This window comes from Piliocolobus tephrosceles, chromosome 11 (genome assembly GCF_002776525.5).
Source record: "Piliocolobus tephrosceles isolate RC106 chromosome 11, ASM277652v3, whole genome shotgun sequence".
Classification (NCBI taxonomy): Eukaryota; Metazoa; Chordata; class Mammalia; order Primates; family Cercopithecidae; genus Piliocolobus; species Piliocolobus tephrosceles.
Genome location: NC_045444.1, coordinates 116,223,916 through 116,236,916, shown reverse-complemented (window position 1 = coordinate 116,236,916; position 13,001 = coordinate 116,223,916). Strand labels below are relative to the sequence as shown.

Genomic DNA, 13,001 nt, shown 5'->3' with positions numbered 1-13,001 from the left:
TAGATTTTTAAAACACACTAAATATATATATGGCTGGATACAGTGGCTCATGCCTGTAATCCCAGTACTTTAGGTGGCCTAGGCGGGCAGATCACGAGGTCAGGAGTTCAAGACCAGCCTGGCCAACATAGTGAAACCCCATCTCTACTAAAAATACAAAAATTAGCCAGGTGTGGTAGTGCACACCTGTAGTCCCAGCTACTGAGGAGGCGGAGGCAGGAGAATCGCTTGAACCCGGGAGGTGGAGGTTCCAGTGAGCCACTATTGCGCCACTACATTCCAATTTGGGCAACAGAGTGAGACTTCGTCTCAAAAAAAAAAAGAAAGCATGTATATATTATTTTGTGATGCTTGACTATATTTGCTAAATTCAGGAGAAGTAATTTTATATTGAACACAAATTGTATTTTAAATTACAACTATATAGATCCTTATTACCAATGTTTGACAAATTTGTTTTGGTTTATTCCTGACATTGAGTGGAAAGGGCATTGGATTTAAGTCAGAATAGCCACCTACCCCTTGAACTGACCTTTCCACTAACTTGCTGTGGGACTTTAGATGGAGCCTCTGAAAAATTTCATCTCCAGTTTCTTCGTCAGCTTTAAAAGAGAGAGAGATTATAGGTTAAATAATAACCGGCCAGGCTCAGTGGCTCATGCCTGTAATCTCAGCACTTTGGGAGGCTGAGGCAGGCGGATCACAAGGTCAGGAGTTCAAGACCAGCCTGACAAACATGGTGAAACCCCGTCTCTACTCAAAATACAAAAATTAACCAGGCGTGGTGGTGCACACCTGTGGTCCCATCTACTCGGGAGGCTGAGGCAGGAGAATTGCTTGAACCGGGGAGGTGGAGGTTGCAGTGAGCTGAGATCATGCCACTACACTCCAGCCTGGGCAACAAAGCAAGACTGTCTCAAAAGAAATAATATTAACAACCAAAATCCCCTGCTACTTAACAGTTGTGTAATTCATAAGTAATTCCTTTTTAATAGTCACTGAGCCTGCCTTCTCATCCTGTTTCTTCTGACTTTGTGAAAGCTATTCTTCCATCTTCCTAGCAAATAATGAGTTAACATTTAGATTGTGGGACCAGTAAGAGTTGCTTTTTCTTACCCTCCAATTGCGTGTGACTTCATTTCCAGGCTTTGCCTACTTCTGATAGGAAGCACACACTGCAGACAGGTTGGGTTCTAAGAACTTCACAGGATTTAGAACTAAACATTTTACATTAAAAATTAAAAACCCTTAATAGTAGGTAATTGTGATTCTTCAGACATTACCTTTAATTCATTTTACCCTCTTGGGAAATTCTCATTTGATTCCCATTTAGTGAGGTAATATAACTCTATGGCATGGGTTTAACATAAGTAGATTTTTTAAACATACTAAATATAAATGCACATGGCATTTGTTTACGTTTTGTTATTGGTAAGGGCCCCACATTAGATGTCAACCTGAGGTTTTACTCATGTAGTTTTCTAGCAGGTATTTTGAAGACTTAATAACTTGTTTGTTCTTTATAAAGTGATCCAGAAGGGTGTTTCACTGTACTTTGCCACATATTAAATAATAAAGAGATTTGAAATTTTGTCACAGTTTTTTGAAAACTTTCTTTTTGCAGCTGGTTATATTCTGGGCACTAAATGAAGGCGTTTCTAGGCAATTTGATTCGTTCAGAGATGGATTTGAATCAGTCTTCCCACTCAGTCATCTTCAGTACTTCTACCCGGAGGAAGTGAGTAGCTTATGTCTAAAAGAAATGGTCATACCTGTAATTTTAGTGGAATTTTTCTGTGCTGCCTACTCAAAGACCGTATTGTTGCACAAAAACAAAAAAATGGGTGTTTGATAGCATGGCATGGTTTGGGAAAGACAAAGAAAGAATTTCCTGAGCAAATAAGAACGTTAAGTAGGTGTCCTCTCTTAGATTGGAGTAGCGGGTTCCACGCATAACAGAGTAGGCATAGCATCTTTGTCAGCCTAGACCCTCAGTGCCATTCAGTGGAGAGTGGGGACTTCTGTGGTGTGTGGCCTGTTCTGCATGTTTCTGTACTGCTGTGGAAGCCAAGAGACACGGAGGGGGCTTTAGTTTATTTCTTAATGAAACTTCGATTCGATGAGACATTGTTTCACAATCAAAGTTAGTCCTTGAAGTTTTAAGAAAGTATTATGAATTATCTAATTGTCAAATACAGAGAATACTTCTGAGAATGGAAGAAATGGATTTATGTGCTTGGTTTTCTCTAGCCATCTGTATTAGTCGGTTTTCATGCTGCTGATGAAGACGTACCCGAGATTGGGCAATTTACAAAAGAAAGAAATTTATTAGACTTAGAGTTCCACGTGGCTGGGGAGGCCTCACAATCGTGGTGGAAGGTGAAAGGCACATCTTACGTGGCAGCAGACAGGACAAGTGTTTGTGTGGGGAAACTCCCCTTTTTAAAACCATCAGATCTCATGAGACATATTCACTATTATGAGAATAGCCTGGGAAAGACCCGCCCCCCATGATTCAGGTACCTCCTACCGAGTCATTCCCACAGCAGGTGGGAATTGTGGGAGTTACAATTCAAGATGAGATTTGGGGTATGGGCACAGCCAAACCATATTACCATCTTTATTTGAAGTGCCAAATCTCAAAAGAACTGCTCACTGGTCGTGAGATATAGAAAGGCTCTAGAATGTGTCCAGTTTCCCTCCGTTTTGAAATCTTTTTATTTACTGTTTGAATACTAGTTTTAGAGTGTACGTCCACTAGTGACTGAATCTGTAACTTTTAGATTAACTTAACATCTTAATCTCAGTTATATTTGTGTCTACTTTGATTTACTACTTTTTTTAAGCATGTAGTGTGCCTGATACTTGTAGGCACTGCTTGTCACCTGGAATAGAGTCATGGTCCTCACCACTTGCTGTATAACCTTATCCAGTTACTGTATCTGATAGGACTGTTTATCTGTAAAATTGGAATAACCCCTGTCACAGAGTAATGGAAATTAAATAGACTGGGCACAGTGACTCAGCCTATAATCCCAGCACTTTGGGAGATGGAGGTGGGAAGATCACTTGAGCTCAGAAATTTAAGATTAGCCTGGGCAACATAGTGAGACCTCATCTAAAATAAAAATAAAAATTATTAGCTGGGGATGGTGGTATGCACCTGTCGTCTCAGCTACTTGGAAGGCTGAGGATCACTTGAGCCCAGGAGATCATGATGGTAGTGAGCTGTGATTAGGCCACTATACTCCAGCCTGGGCAACAGAGCAAGGCTTTGTCTTTAAATATATAGGAGCAGACAGTGAGCAGTATATAATAGATAATAAATTTCATTGGCCTCAAATTGGATTTTCTCGAAGTATGCAGTCTTCTACAATTCAGCAGTTAACCAGAGGAAAGGCATGGTTTTAATTTGAAACTGATGTTAGATTTTCTAAGGACATGAAAGCATATATTGCTTTCTAATATGCTCTCTATAATATCTAGGTTGGTCCCCATACAACCAACCATATGGCGTAGACATGCCTCTCTGCAAAGTGTAAAGACCTACCCATTTGCTGTGTCCTGGTTCAGCTTGCTTATCCCACTTCTTTCTCCAGCTCAATGTTCTCTCCCTTGGCATGTTACTGTATACTTTTGTGTTTCTGAAAGCCAGGATTTATAAAATCTCCCTGATTAGAAGCAGATTATCCATTTAAAGCACCTAAAGTAATGGGATGAAAGGAAACGGAACTCAAGGGTCATCAGGTGTTTTTGGTTTGAGAGGAAGGGTTTCTCCAGAAGCAAGTCCCTACAGATGGGCAGGGTGCTTAATAGTGTACAGCTAAAAAGGAAGTGGAATCTCTACATTTTTTTTTTAGAAAGAGGTCCCAAGCAGAAGGTTTTAGTACTGAGACTGATACTCTTGTGTGGTACACATAGAACTTTATTTTCACTCAGGTAAGCAAATGTTTCTTTCCTAATTCTTTTTACCCTTATTTGAACTCACAGCTGGATCAGCTCCTTTGTGGCAGTAAAGCAGACACTTGGGATGCAAAGACACTGATGGAATGCTGCAGGCCTGATCACGGTTACACTCATGACAGGTAAGTACTGGGCTCTGCCAGTTTTTCTGTTCATTCTGAAGAATGTGGAGAGGGGTGTGTGTGTGTACGCACACATGCACACGTGTAAACAACAAAAGTTGAAGTGGTTGATTTTAACATGTCTACCTGTTAATGGATGCTTACTTCTGTTTTGGCCTTACTTCTCTCAAGATAGGAAATTAAGACCCAAGGGTTTCTTTCTCAGGTATTTCTGGGAAAATACTAGGGGTTGGGGAAGACAGATTTAATCCTGTTCCCCACTATTACATGTAGTAAAGCAGAAATATCTGTACAGTACCAGATCCAGTCTTTCTTACTACAACTGTAATCATTCCATTTGAATTCTAGTCATAACAGAAACAAATTTGATTGAGTACATTGTAATGAAAATACCTGTGTAATTTAAAAGTGCTAATCTATCTAATTTTGCCGTCATGTGATGCAATGCAATGTGATTAAAACTCTAACCTGATGAAATAATTGTGGTATATTTATTTCTGTTATAGTCGGGCTGTGAAGTTTTTGTTTGAGATTCTCAGTAGTTTTGATAATGAGCAGCAGAGGTTATTTCTCCAGTTTGTGACTGGTAGCCCAAGATTGCCTGTTGGAGGTGGGTACGATGTTGATGTTTAGCATTTATTCTACCTATGGGTGGGTTTGTGAGTGTGAAACTTCAGGACCATCAGCAAGAGATTCTTTATCTCACTTGCAGTGCCTCTTAGTTATTCCAGTATCATTAGAGTACGTTGAGACCACTAGCAGGGAAATTCGCCTGAGGTTTGTCTTAAACATACTGAAGTGGGATTACTAATACACGTGTAATGCTGGTTAGAGAAAATTCCAGGCCATTAGTACATTCTAAACTCTTAGTTGACTTAGATGAGAATGGATTCTAAAATCTGGTTTTTCAGATTGAATCCTAATATAAGTTAAATTGGTATTCTATTGTTTTTGATTTATTTTGTTTTTTGAGACAGAATCTCACTCTGTCGCCCAGGCTGGAGTGCAGTGGTGTGATCTTGGCTCACTGCAACCTCTGCCTCCTGGGCTCCAGCGAGATCCTCCTGCCTCAGCCTCCTGTCTAGCTGGGACTACAGGCACAGCACAGCACCATGCCTGGCTAATTTTTGTGTTTTTGTTGAGATAGGGTTTCTCCATGTTGCCCAGGCTGGTCTGAGACTCTCAAGCGATTGGCTCACCTTGGCCTCCCAAAGTGCTGGGATTACAGCCGTGAACCACTGTGGGTATTCCATTTTAAAAATCAGAAGGCATAAAGAACTGTTGCTTCCATGTTACATAGCGATTTTTTAAATAATAAAGCAGGTTCCTTGCACTTAATGTATATTGAATGTGTAATTGCCAAGCAAGAAAGAATACCTTGTGTGTAATACTGTACAGCAAAGCGGTGGAATGTTTTCTGATAGTTGACGTTTTTTAAAAACTTAAGTTCCTTGTCTTTCTTTTTCTCTTAATCAGGATTCCGGAGTTTGAATCCACCTTTGACAATTGTCCGAAAGACATTTGAATCAACAGAAAACCCAGATGACTTCTTGCCCTCTGTAATGACTTGTGTGAACTATCTTAAGTTGCCGGACTATTCAAGCATTGAGATAATGCGTGAAAAACTGTTGATAGCAGCAAGAGAAGGGCAGCAGTCGTTCCATCTTTCCTGATCACAACAAGAAATGCAGTGTCTGCCTGTTACAGCAAAAGAAACAAATCATGATTTCTTTTCTAATGTATCACCTGAGTCAAGGAAACATGTTACGCCTTCTTGTTGTAGGAAAAACGGCTTGCAGATTATAAAGAGACATTTGGTTGATACTCATTAATGGCCCCATGGACTTAAAGTGATCAGGCCCTAAAACGTTGTTGTGATGAGGTTTCTTTAGCAAGTTCTTGTTTAAATTATCATTTATTTGATGAGTGAAGTTTTTAACATGCTTTGCTGTGTGAAATTTAAAAAAGGGATGTTTTTCCAGGCTGGAACAATAAATGTCGCTGTGCAGTTTAATTCTGGGCTGTGTGTATCCATCTAGCTAAGTCTGCAGTTTTGTTTCCTCCAAAGACAACTCTTGTACATAAGTACAGAAATTTAAGCTCACATGTATCTGACAAATATAGTTTAGTAGACTAGCTCTATGTGCTTTTCACTTTCCTCTGATTTTCTCTCCCTGATTCATTATTGTCTGTGCAGCTCACAGTTTTTCTGTATACAACTCACAGTTCTCAAATTTTCATTACCCGTGGGCTCGTGACCCATGGGTTCATTGTCCTATGTTCTGTCAAGATCTAATTTAAAATTAATTGGATTGAAATATATTGAATATAATTCAGCTTTTGTAACTAGGTAGACTTTTCTTATAGTTTAGTTTGAATATAGTTTAGGGTATTACTGGCTTTTTGCCAGGTGACACACTAGGACTGTTTCCATAGCAATTCCAGCAGCAACAGCCTCTAGAGTGAGACAGGGAAAGCTCATTTGTTTCTTTAATGAAGGTTAAGAAGTCTACAGCTTGGGCTGGCCGGTATTTATTATTCTGTGGCCAGAGCATTTTAAATTAATGTAAAATTTTTAAACAAACTAAGCAGTTTTCCTTCCCTGTTGGAGTAAAAACAAAAATTTTTTTTTCCTTTGTTTTTGTTTTACGCTTTTGTTCATAGTCTTCTTTATTCCACGCTCCTCTTCCCCTTCTCCCAGTGCTGACTTGGGACAAAACAGTTCAGCCTTTGTCTCGACGCAGATAAAAGCACCTGTAAGCAATGCTGTCCAGTCGTTTTATGTGCTGATTTCTCAAATCTGCAATAATCCATCAGGTTAATGTTTTTACCTGAAAATAAAGAAAGTTTGCTTCACCTTTTTGTTTATAGTTTTGTGCTGTATGCATAACTTTCAATTGTATAGATGTATTTCAATGCAAGGAAATCAACATGTCTCCATGATTCGGGTCATGGCTGATTTTGCTATTCAAACAATTTATAATAACAACTTGAAGAACCTAAAATGTGAAGAGAAAATGGGAGGAGATTCCTTCCTAAGGTCCAAAATTAAGCCTGTGGCGTAAATTTGAAGGAATTTTCCGTAATTCATCTCCTTGAAAATAAGAGATGAGCTAGTTTTTTTTTTTTTTTAATTGAACTTTGAGAAATCAATTTTCTTTGACTGTTCTGTAAGTCTTATTTCATTGACATAGGCCCTTTTCCTTATCCCACCACCCAAAAGAAACTCAGTGGCTTGTTTGACATAGATTGCTGTGTCAATTTACACTTACATGGCCTTATATGGAAATGTCCCCTCCTGAGAGTTCACTTGGGGAATGACCCCATTAAGTGGAAGGGAACTGTCAGAGGAATTGGGGCAGAGGAGTCTCTGCCTGTCTCTGCAGAGACTGACGAGTGAATGGCTTTTCCCCGAAATCCAAGAACGGAATTGTTTCTGCAGTTTCACCACTGACAGCACAGTTGCTGAGCAGCTTCATCAAGTGAAGTTAAAGACTGAAACCATTTGTTTTCAACTGTTCTAATACCTTCCTGCAAACTAAGCACAAGGATTTTTGTGTGAACATAGCGTTTTGTTCCTGATTTTTTAAGGGTTCTGTTAAAATTTAGACATGTATAAACAAAAGAATGTTTCATCTGTACTTGACTTTTTATCCGTGTTGCGGCCCTGGCAAATTTGGCCTCATCGATTCCAGCATCTAATAAGTATATATGATGATTTTGACTCAAACTCTAAAGGCTTGAGTGTTTCAAAGTCGGTAGTTATCTGTTTAAAAGCCTCAGCCTTTAGCTTATTCCTCCTCCAATACACGGGACCTTTGGCTGATTTGGGGCAGGAAAACTCTTAAAGCAATCTCTCTTGGCAGAGGCCTTATTGCATCAGAGGGAAAAAGTATATACTTCATTTGCTATAACTCCAGTTATGCCTTAAATTTATTTGCTTGGTAATCCTATCAACAAGCACTAATTTCTTAGTATACTTTAAACACTTAGTTGGATAGCAGCTGAGATTTTGTTGTCCTTTAGTTCTTGCTGAGATGGAGTCAGTCAGATGTTAGTCATAGCTAACACCGAATTTGCGTTGTCATTTAGACAGTTAACTGATTTGATCTGCTTTATACATGAGAACATATTTTTAGCCATTCTACTTTAAGAAGGAAGAGGTAGCTAAATGTAATCCCCTCTTCCTATGCCCCCAGAAAACTGAACTGTAAGTTCTAGGTAGACTAATTGGGAGTGGACATGGAGTTTTAGATGCCTTAGCCAAACCCAGCAGAAACCTTTCACACAGCCACTCATTATAAGAAATGCAGATTTTTCTCTTCTCATGCTTGTCTCTGGTTCCCTGCATTTGTAGTGACAGAACTTTCTTTCACTAGCAGGATATAAAGAAAGTGATCATGCTTGGAGTCCCTCTTTACTTAGGGTTTGAGTTAGGTACATAACATGGAAAGGAGTGGTGCCTTCACATGAATGTGACCACTCCCTATTGTGGAGTGACTTCCCTAGGGCATCCTATACATCCTATCACAGAAGGCCAAGGGACAGAGCACCAACTTCGGTATCCAAGAAATTAGATCCAAAACTCTTGACTTTCCACACTGAGGACTGTCGCGAGTAAGTTGTAAGTTTGCTGTCTTCCTTCTGGCTTAGCAGGTGCTGCGGCTGTACTCTGGACTCCCGTCAGTGAGCGTGAGCTCAGGAAATGGGAGTGGAGTCTATTCCAAAAAAAAATGTGATGAAGTTTTTCATACAAGTGCATTCATATGCCAAATCCTTTTTGGAGGGTTCTGGATGCTATTGTTCATTTCTCTACTAGCAAAATGATCAAGCCTTCATTTATTTTAGGCTTTGTTTTTTGATCCATTTTGTTTTCCCTGCTGTAATGAGAACATTGTTCGGACATGTCGTGTTCTGTATTTATGATTCTCTGCGAAATGCTTTTGTATGAGTCCTAGGTTTGACATTGCGGTCGTTGACATACACGGTAAAGGAAAACGTAGTGACAGATCACTGAAGACGCTTCCTTTGTGACCTCAAAAAAACCCAGACAAAATAGCATTTATAAATAGAGAAAACAGGATTGGCTGTTTTCCGAGAACTTCAAGTTAACAATTCTTATGCAAGGAAAAGTTCTTAACGCTAAAGACTTGTTCCGCATAAAGGAGACATTCTTTAATAATGGAAGAGGTGGTTTTATTTTTACTACAAGCCGACTCATATTTCCAAACCTATAACCAATTGCTGATCTCCTGTGTAAAGCATTTTTTTCCTTTTATCTGAAACAGTGATTTATATGAACTGTTGGAATAATGGAACCTCAAACTACAGATGTGTATGTAAAATTGCATAAATGCACTGACTTCCTTCTCCCTGACTATATTTTTAATAAACAGCATTATCCTACATGGTCAGTTTTATTAAATTATACACAACTAGAGGGTTCTTCTAAGAAGTGATATGTGCTTGCATGGGTGACTTTTGGAAAGCTTCCTATTTTGGTAAGTAATGCAGTGAGTGAACTTAGCTTTTTTTGCAGGCAGATAGTGGAGAACACTGTAGAAGACCAATACATTCAAAAAGGTGGCCCTGCTACCTGCTTACTGGTGGAGCACTTGTGTAAGGTATCCCTACGCGCTAGCAAAATAGTGCCCTGGGCATTGAAAATGTGCACAGACAATAGAGCCTACTGGTTGCAACGCTGTGAAGTCATCGTGCTTGACTTTCATGACTGGCTCTTCTGCCCTTAGCAAATGTCCAGTCTATTTCACTGAAACAGAAAAAGCAAAATAGAATTGATTTAGAAAAGTGAAAGATGGATTTTTGTTAGAAGAGTGATGACAGAATTTAGTTTTATTTTTAAGGGTATGTGTACAGTTACACAGCTCACATACGTATATGCACACATACACGCACACATTGTTTTGATACAACTGCCTGAGGGAAAAACACGTTCCCTTTGGTGAATCTCTTGGTCTGTAAAATTTCTAAATCAGAGATGAAAGGCACTACTAAATACAAGCTCGCCACAAGACAGGCATCGAAGTTTTTAATCAATCTGATGTCTAGATAACCAGTTCTGTGTTTGGAGCTGGGTAGCATTGCACTTCTGGTTGATGTGATTGTATGAATTAGTGTTGGCATGTTAATGGGTATATGGATGAAGTTTTCCATCTTAATGGCAGTTGTTGGGGCACTGTTCTGGTAGAAAGCACAATGTCTATTCAAACTCTTGAGACGAATGCATACAAAAGCAGGAGGCATTTTGGGAGGGGAGAGATTCAGCCATTGGAGAACAATTCTCCTAACTCATATGCTTACTGAAGCCAGTGTCATTCCTTCCTCTTTTTTTGAGCCAGGTTAGTAACCTCAAGATTAGCTGGTTTCCTGTGTTGCTTCTCCTCTCACTTTATATGAGAAGGGCAGGAAGAAGGGTCATGCTGATGCCTAGAATAACACCGTTCTTCCTCTGCAAGAAATTGCAAGGAACCAGGTCCCAGAACTGCCCCATCCAGCTCAAATGTCCTATTGTGGCTTTGAGGCTCAGGCACACATGCTGGATTCTTGCACTCTCATTGGGAATTGAGGTTTCAGGAATCAATTTTGGTATCTTCTATGTGGCTATGATACATCAAAATGTTAATTAGGGACACTATTAACGATTTATTATCAAGATTGTACTAAGGAATATTAGGGCAGAAGACACAAGTCCAGATTGCAAGGGTCTAAACACTGGTTAATGTTAACGTGGGCAATTGTAGAGTTACACGGGGCAGCTGCTGTTAGTTGAAATGATCATCTGTAAAGCTAACAGTAATGTAAAGAAAACCCAATGGGCTCAGCTTGCAGTTTCTTGATGGAATTTGGACATTTGTTAAAACTCATTCATCCCAGTCAGTCCTATTCCCAAAGTGTGTTCCAGAGTCACTTAGAATAGAACATGCAGCCCTTAGCATCCAGGCATAGTCCCTGGCATCATGGTAACTCGCACAGACCTGTGTAAAGGGCTTTGTGAAAACAGACTTGGTGGAGCAGAAAGAGCCCCAGACAGAGTCAGAAGGCCTGATGGAGTCCTGGCTCCACACTTCCCCGCCGAGGGAAGCTAACCCCACTGGACCTTACTCTCTGTTTTTGTGAAGCCAGTTCAGTGATCTCTAGCTTTATGTTTTAATGGTAATATTCTTAAAATCTATGATTCTTTAAAATGTCTCCCAGGATTTCTTGGCATAGGCATTTTGGTTGATGCAATTCTTCCTGGTAGAGGGTTATAGCAAAGCCCTCAGCTTCTAAATGTCATTAGCACCTTCCAGTCATTATGACAACACAAAATGCCCCCTAATGCTTCCAGATAGTCCAAATATCAACGTGTTATCTACTGAGTGAAAACAATAATTGTGTGTTGCAGCTTTTGGAAAGCATTTAGATTTTATATTCAGCCAATAATTATAGTTAGTAACAAATCAAACCTTTGCAGAATGTGTAAGTAGGCACAAGAGAGGGATAAGAAGAGAAATGTAAAATTGACGATTTTAGTCAGAAAAAGCCACAATCCTGTCCTCTCCTTCTCCTCACACACAGGACATCCCTCTCCCCCAGCTTCCTTCAGTTAGGAGGACATTGTCTTACCACTCTGGCCTCCTACATAAATGAGCACTTCTGCTTGTTTAAAATGTAACTAATTTTAAAAGGACTTTAAATTCAGAAAAGGTCATTGTAGTTGCCCGTTTGATCAATAAAAACAGGCTTAATAAATAAATTCGCTGAGAAAAGCTTAATAGTTCTAATGAGAATGTTAAGTATTCAAGTCAGGTTTTTCAGCTTTCTAGAACTAAATTTTTAAAATGTTGGTCTTTAATTATTATAGGCTAATAGACTAGGCAAAGTAAGTTTTCTTTCCTCCAAGGACAATTTTGTGTTGTAATAGATTTATTTGCTCCCATTTTTCTGATACCATTCTGAATGGATGGTGAGAATATGAAATCCATTTCCTCCCAGAGCATTCAATGGTGTTTTGATGCTTAGAAAGAAAAAGCTGCAAGTTCTGTGGTCTTCCTCTCCAACATACCATCTTCCCTCCCCACTTAACACCCATGGGAGTGGGCAGGAGTGGTGTTTCAGTCCAGTTTCTGGCATTATGACAGAATACCAAAGAATGGGTAATTTAGGCCGGGCGCGGTGGCTCAAGCCTGTAATCCCAGCACTTTGGGAGGCCGAGACGAGCGGATCACGAGGTCAGGAGATCGAGACCATCCTGGCTAACACGGTGAAACCCCGTCTCTACTAAAAAAATACAAAAAAACTAGCCGGGCGAGGTGGCAGGCGCCTGTAGTCCCAGCCACTCGGGAGGCTGAGGCAGGAGAATGGCGTAAACCCGGGAGGTGGAGCTTGCAGTGAGCTGAGGTCCGGCCACTGCACTCCAGCCTGGGCGACAGAGGGAGACTCCGTCTCAAAAAAAAAAAAAAGAATGGGTAATTTATAAAGAAAGATGAATTCGGATCACAGTTCTGGAGGCTGGGAAGTCCAGGAGCGTGGCACTGGCATCTGGTGAAGTCATCCCATGGTGGAAGGCATCACATGGCAAGCAAGCATGCAAGATGGAGGAAAAGGGGGCCAAACACGCAAAAACTAACCCACTCTCAAGGTAATGCCATTAATTTATTCATGAGGGTGGAGCCCTTATGACCCAATCGCCTCCAAAAGGTCTCACCTCTTCCCCATCACCACAATGGCAACTAAGTTTCCAACACATGAACTTTTGGAGGACTCATTCAAACTATGACAGATGGGATGATGAATCTCTTTAGCCACTGATCAACTTGACATTCATCATGAAATGGATGAAATAAGAAATAGATGCTTGGCCGGTCGCAGTGGCTCAAGCCTGTAATCCCAGCACTTTGGGAGGCTGAGACGGGC

The 13,001-nt window shown here is 40.2% G+C and overlaps 1 protein-coding gene across 18 annotated transcripts in view; it reads left to right on the top strand.

Moving 5' to 3' along the window:
- Positions 1-9,130, top strand: part of TRIP12 (thyroid hormone receptor interactor 12) — a 154,349-nt gene extending 145,219 nt beyond the window's left edge. For 12 of the 18 annotated variants that reach the window (XM_023193925.2, XM_023193923.2, XM_023193920.2 and 9 more), the window contains 4 exons: positions 1,625-1,738; positions 3,991-4,085; positions 4,592-4,695; positions 5,562-6,099. In XM_023193925.2, coding sequence (XP_023049693.1) covers positions 1,625-1,738; positions 3,991-4,085; positions 4,592-4,695; positions 5,562-5,758 — 510 coding nt within the window. In that variant the 3' untranslated portion in view covers positions 5,759-6,099. Of the gene's footprint in view, positions 1-1,624; positions 1,739-3,990; positions 4,086-4,591; positions 4,696-5,561 lie in introns of those variants that run through there. The other 6 variants (XM_023193919.2, XM_023193908.2, XM_023193917.2 and 3 more) reach the window with 2 other exon arrangements.
- Positions 9,131-13,001: the final 3,871 nt, after the last annotated feature.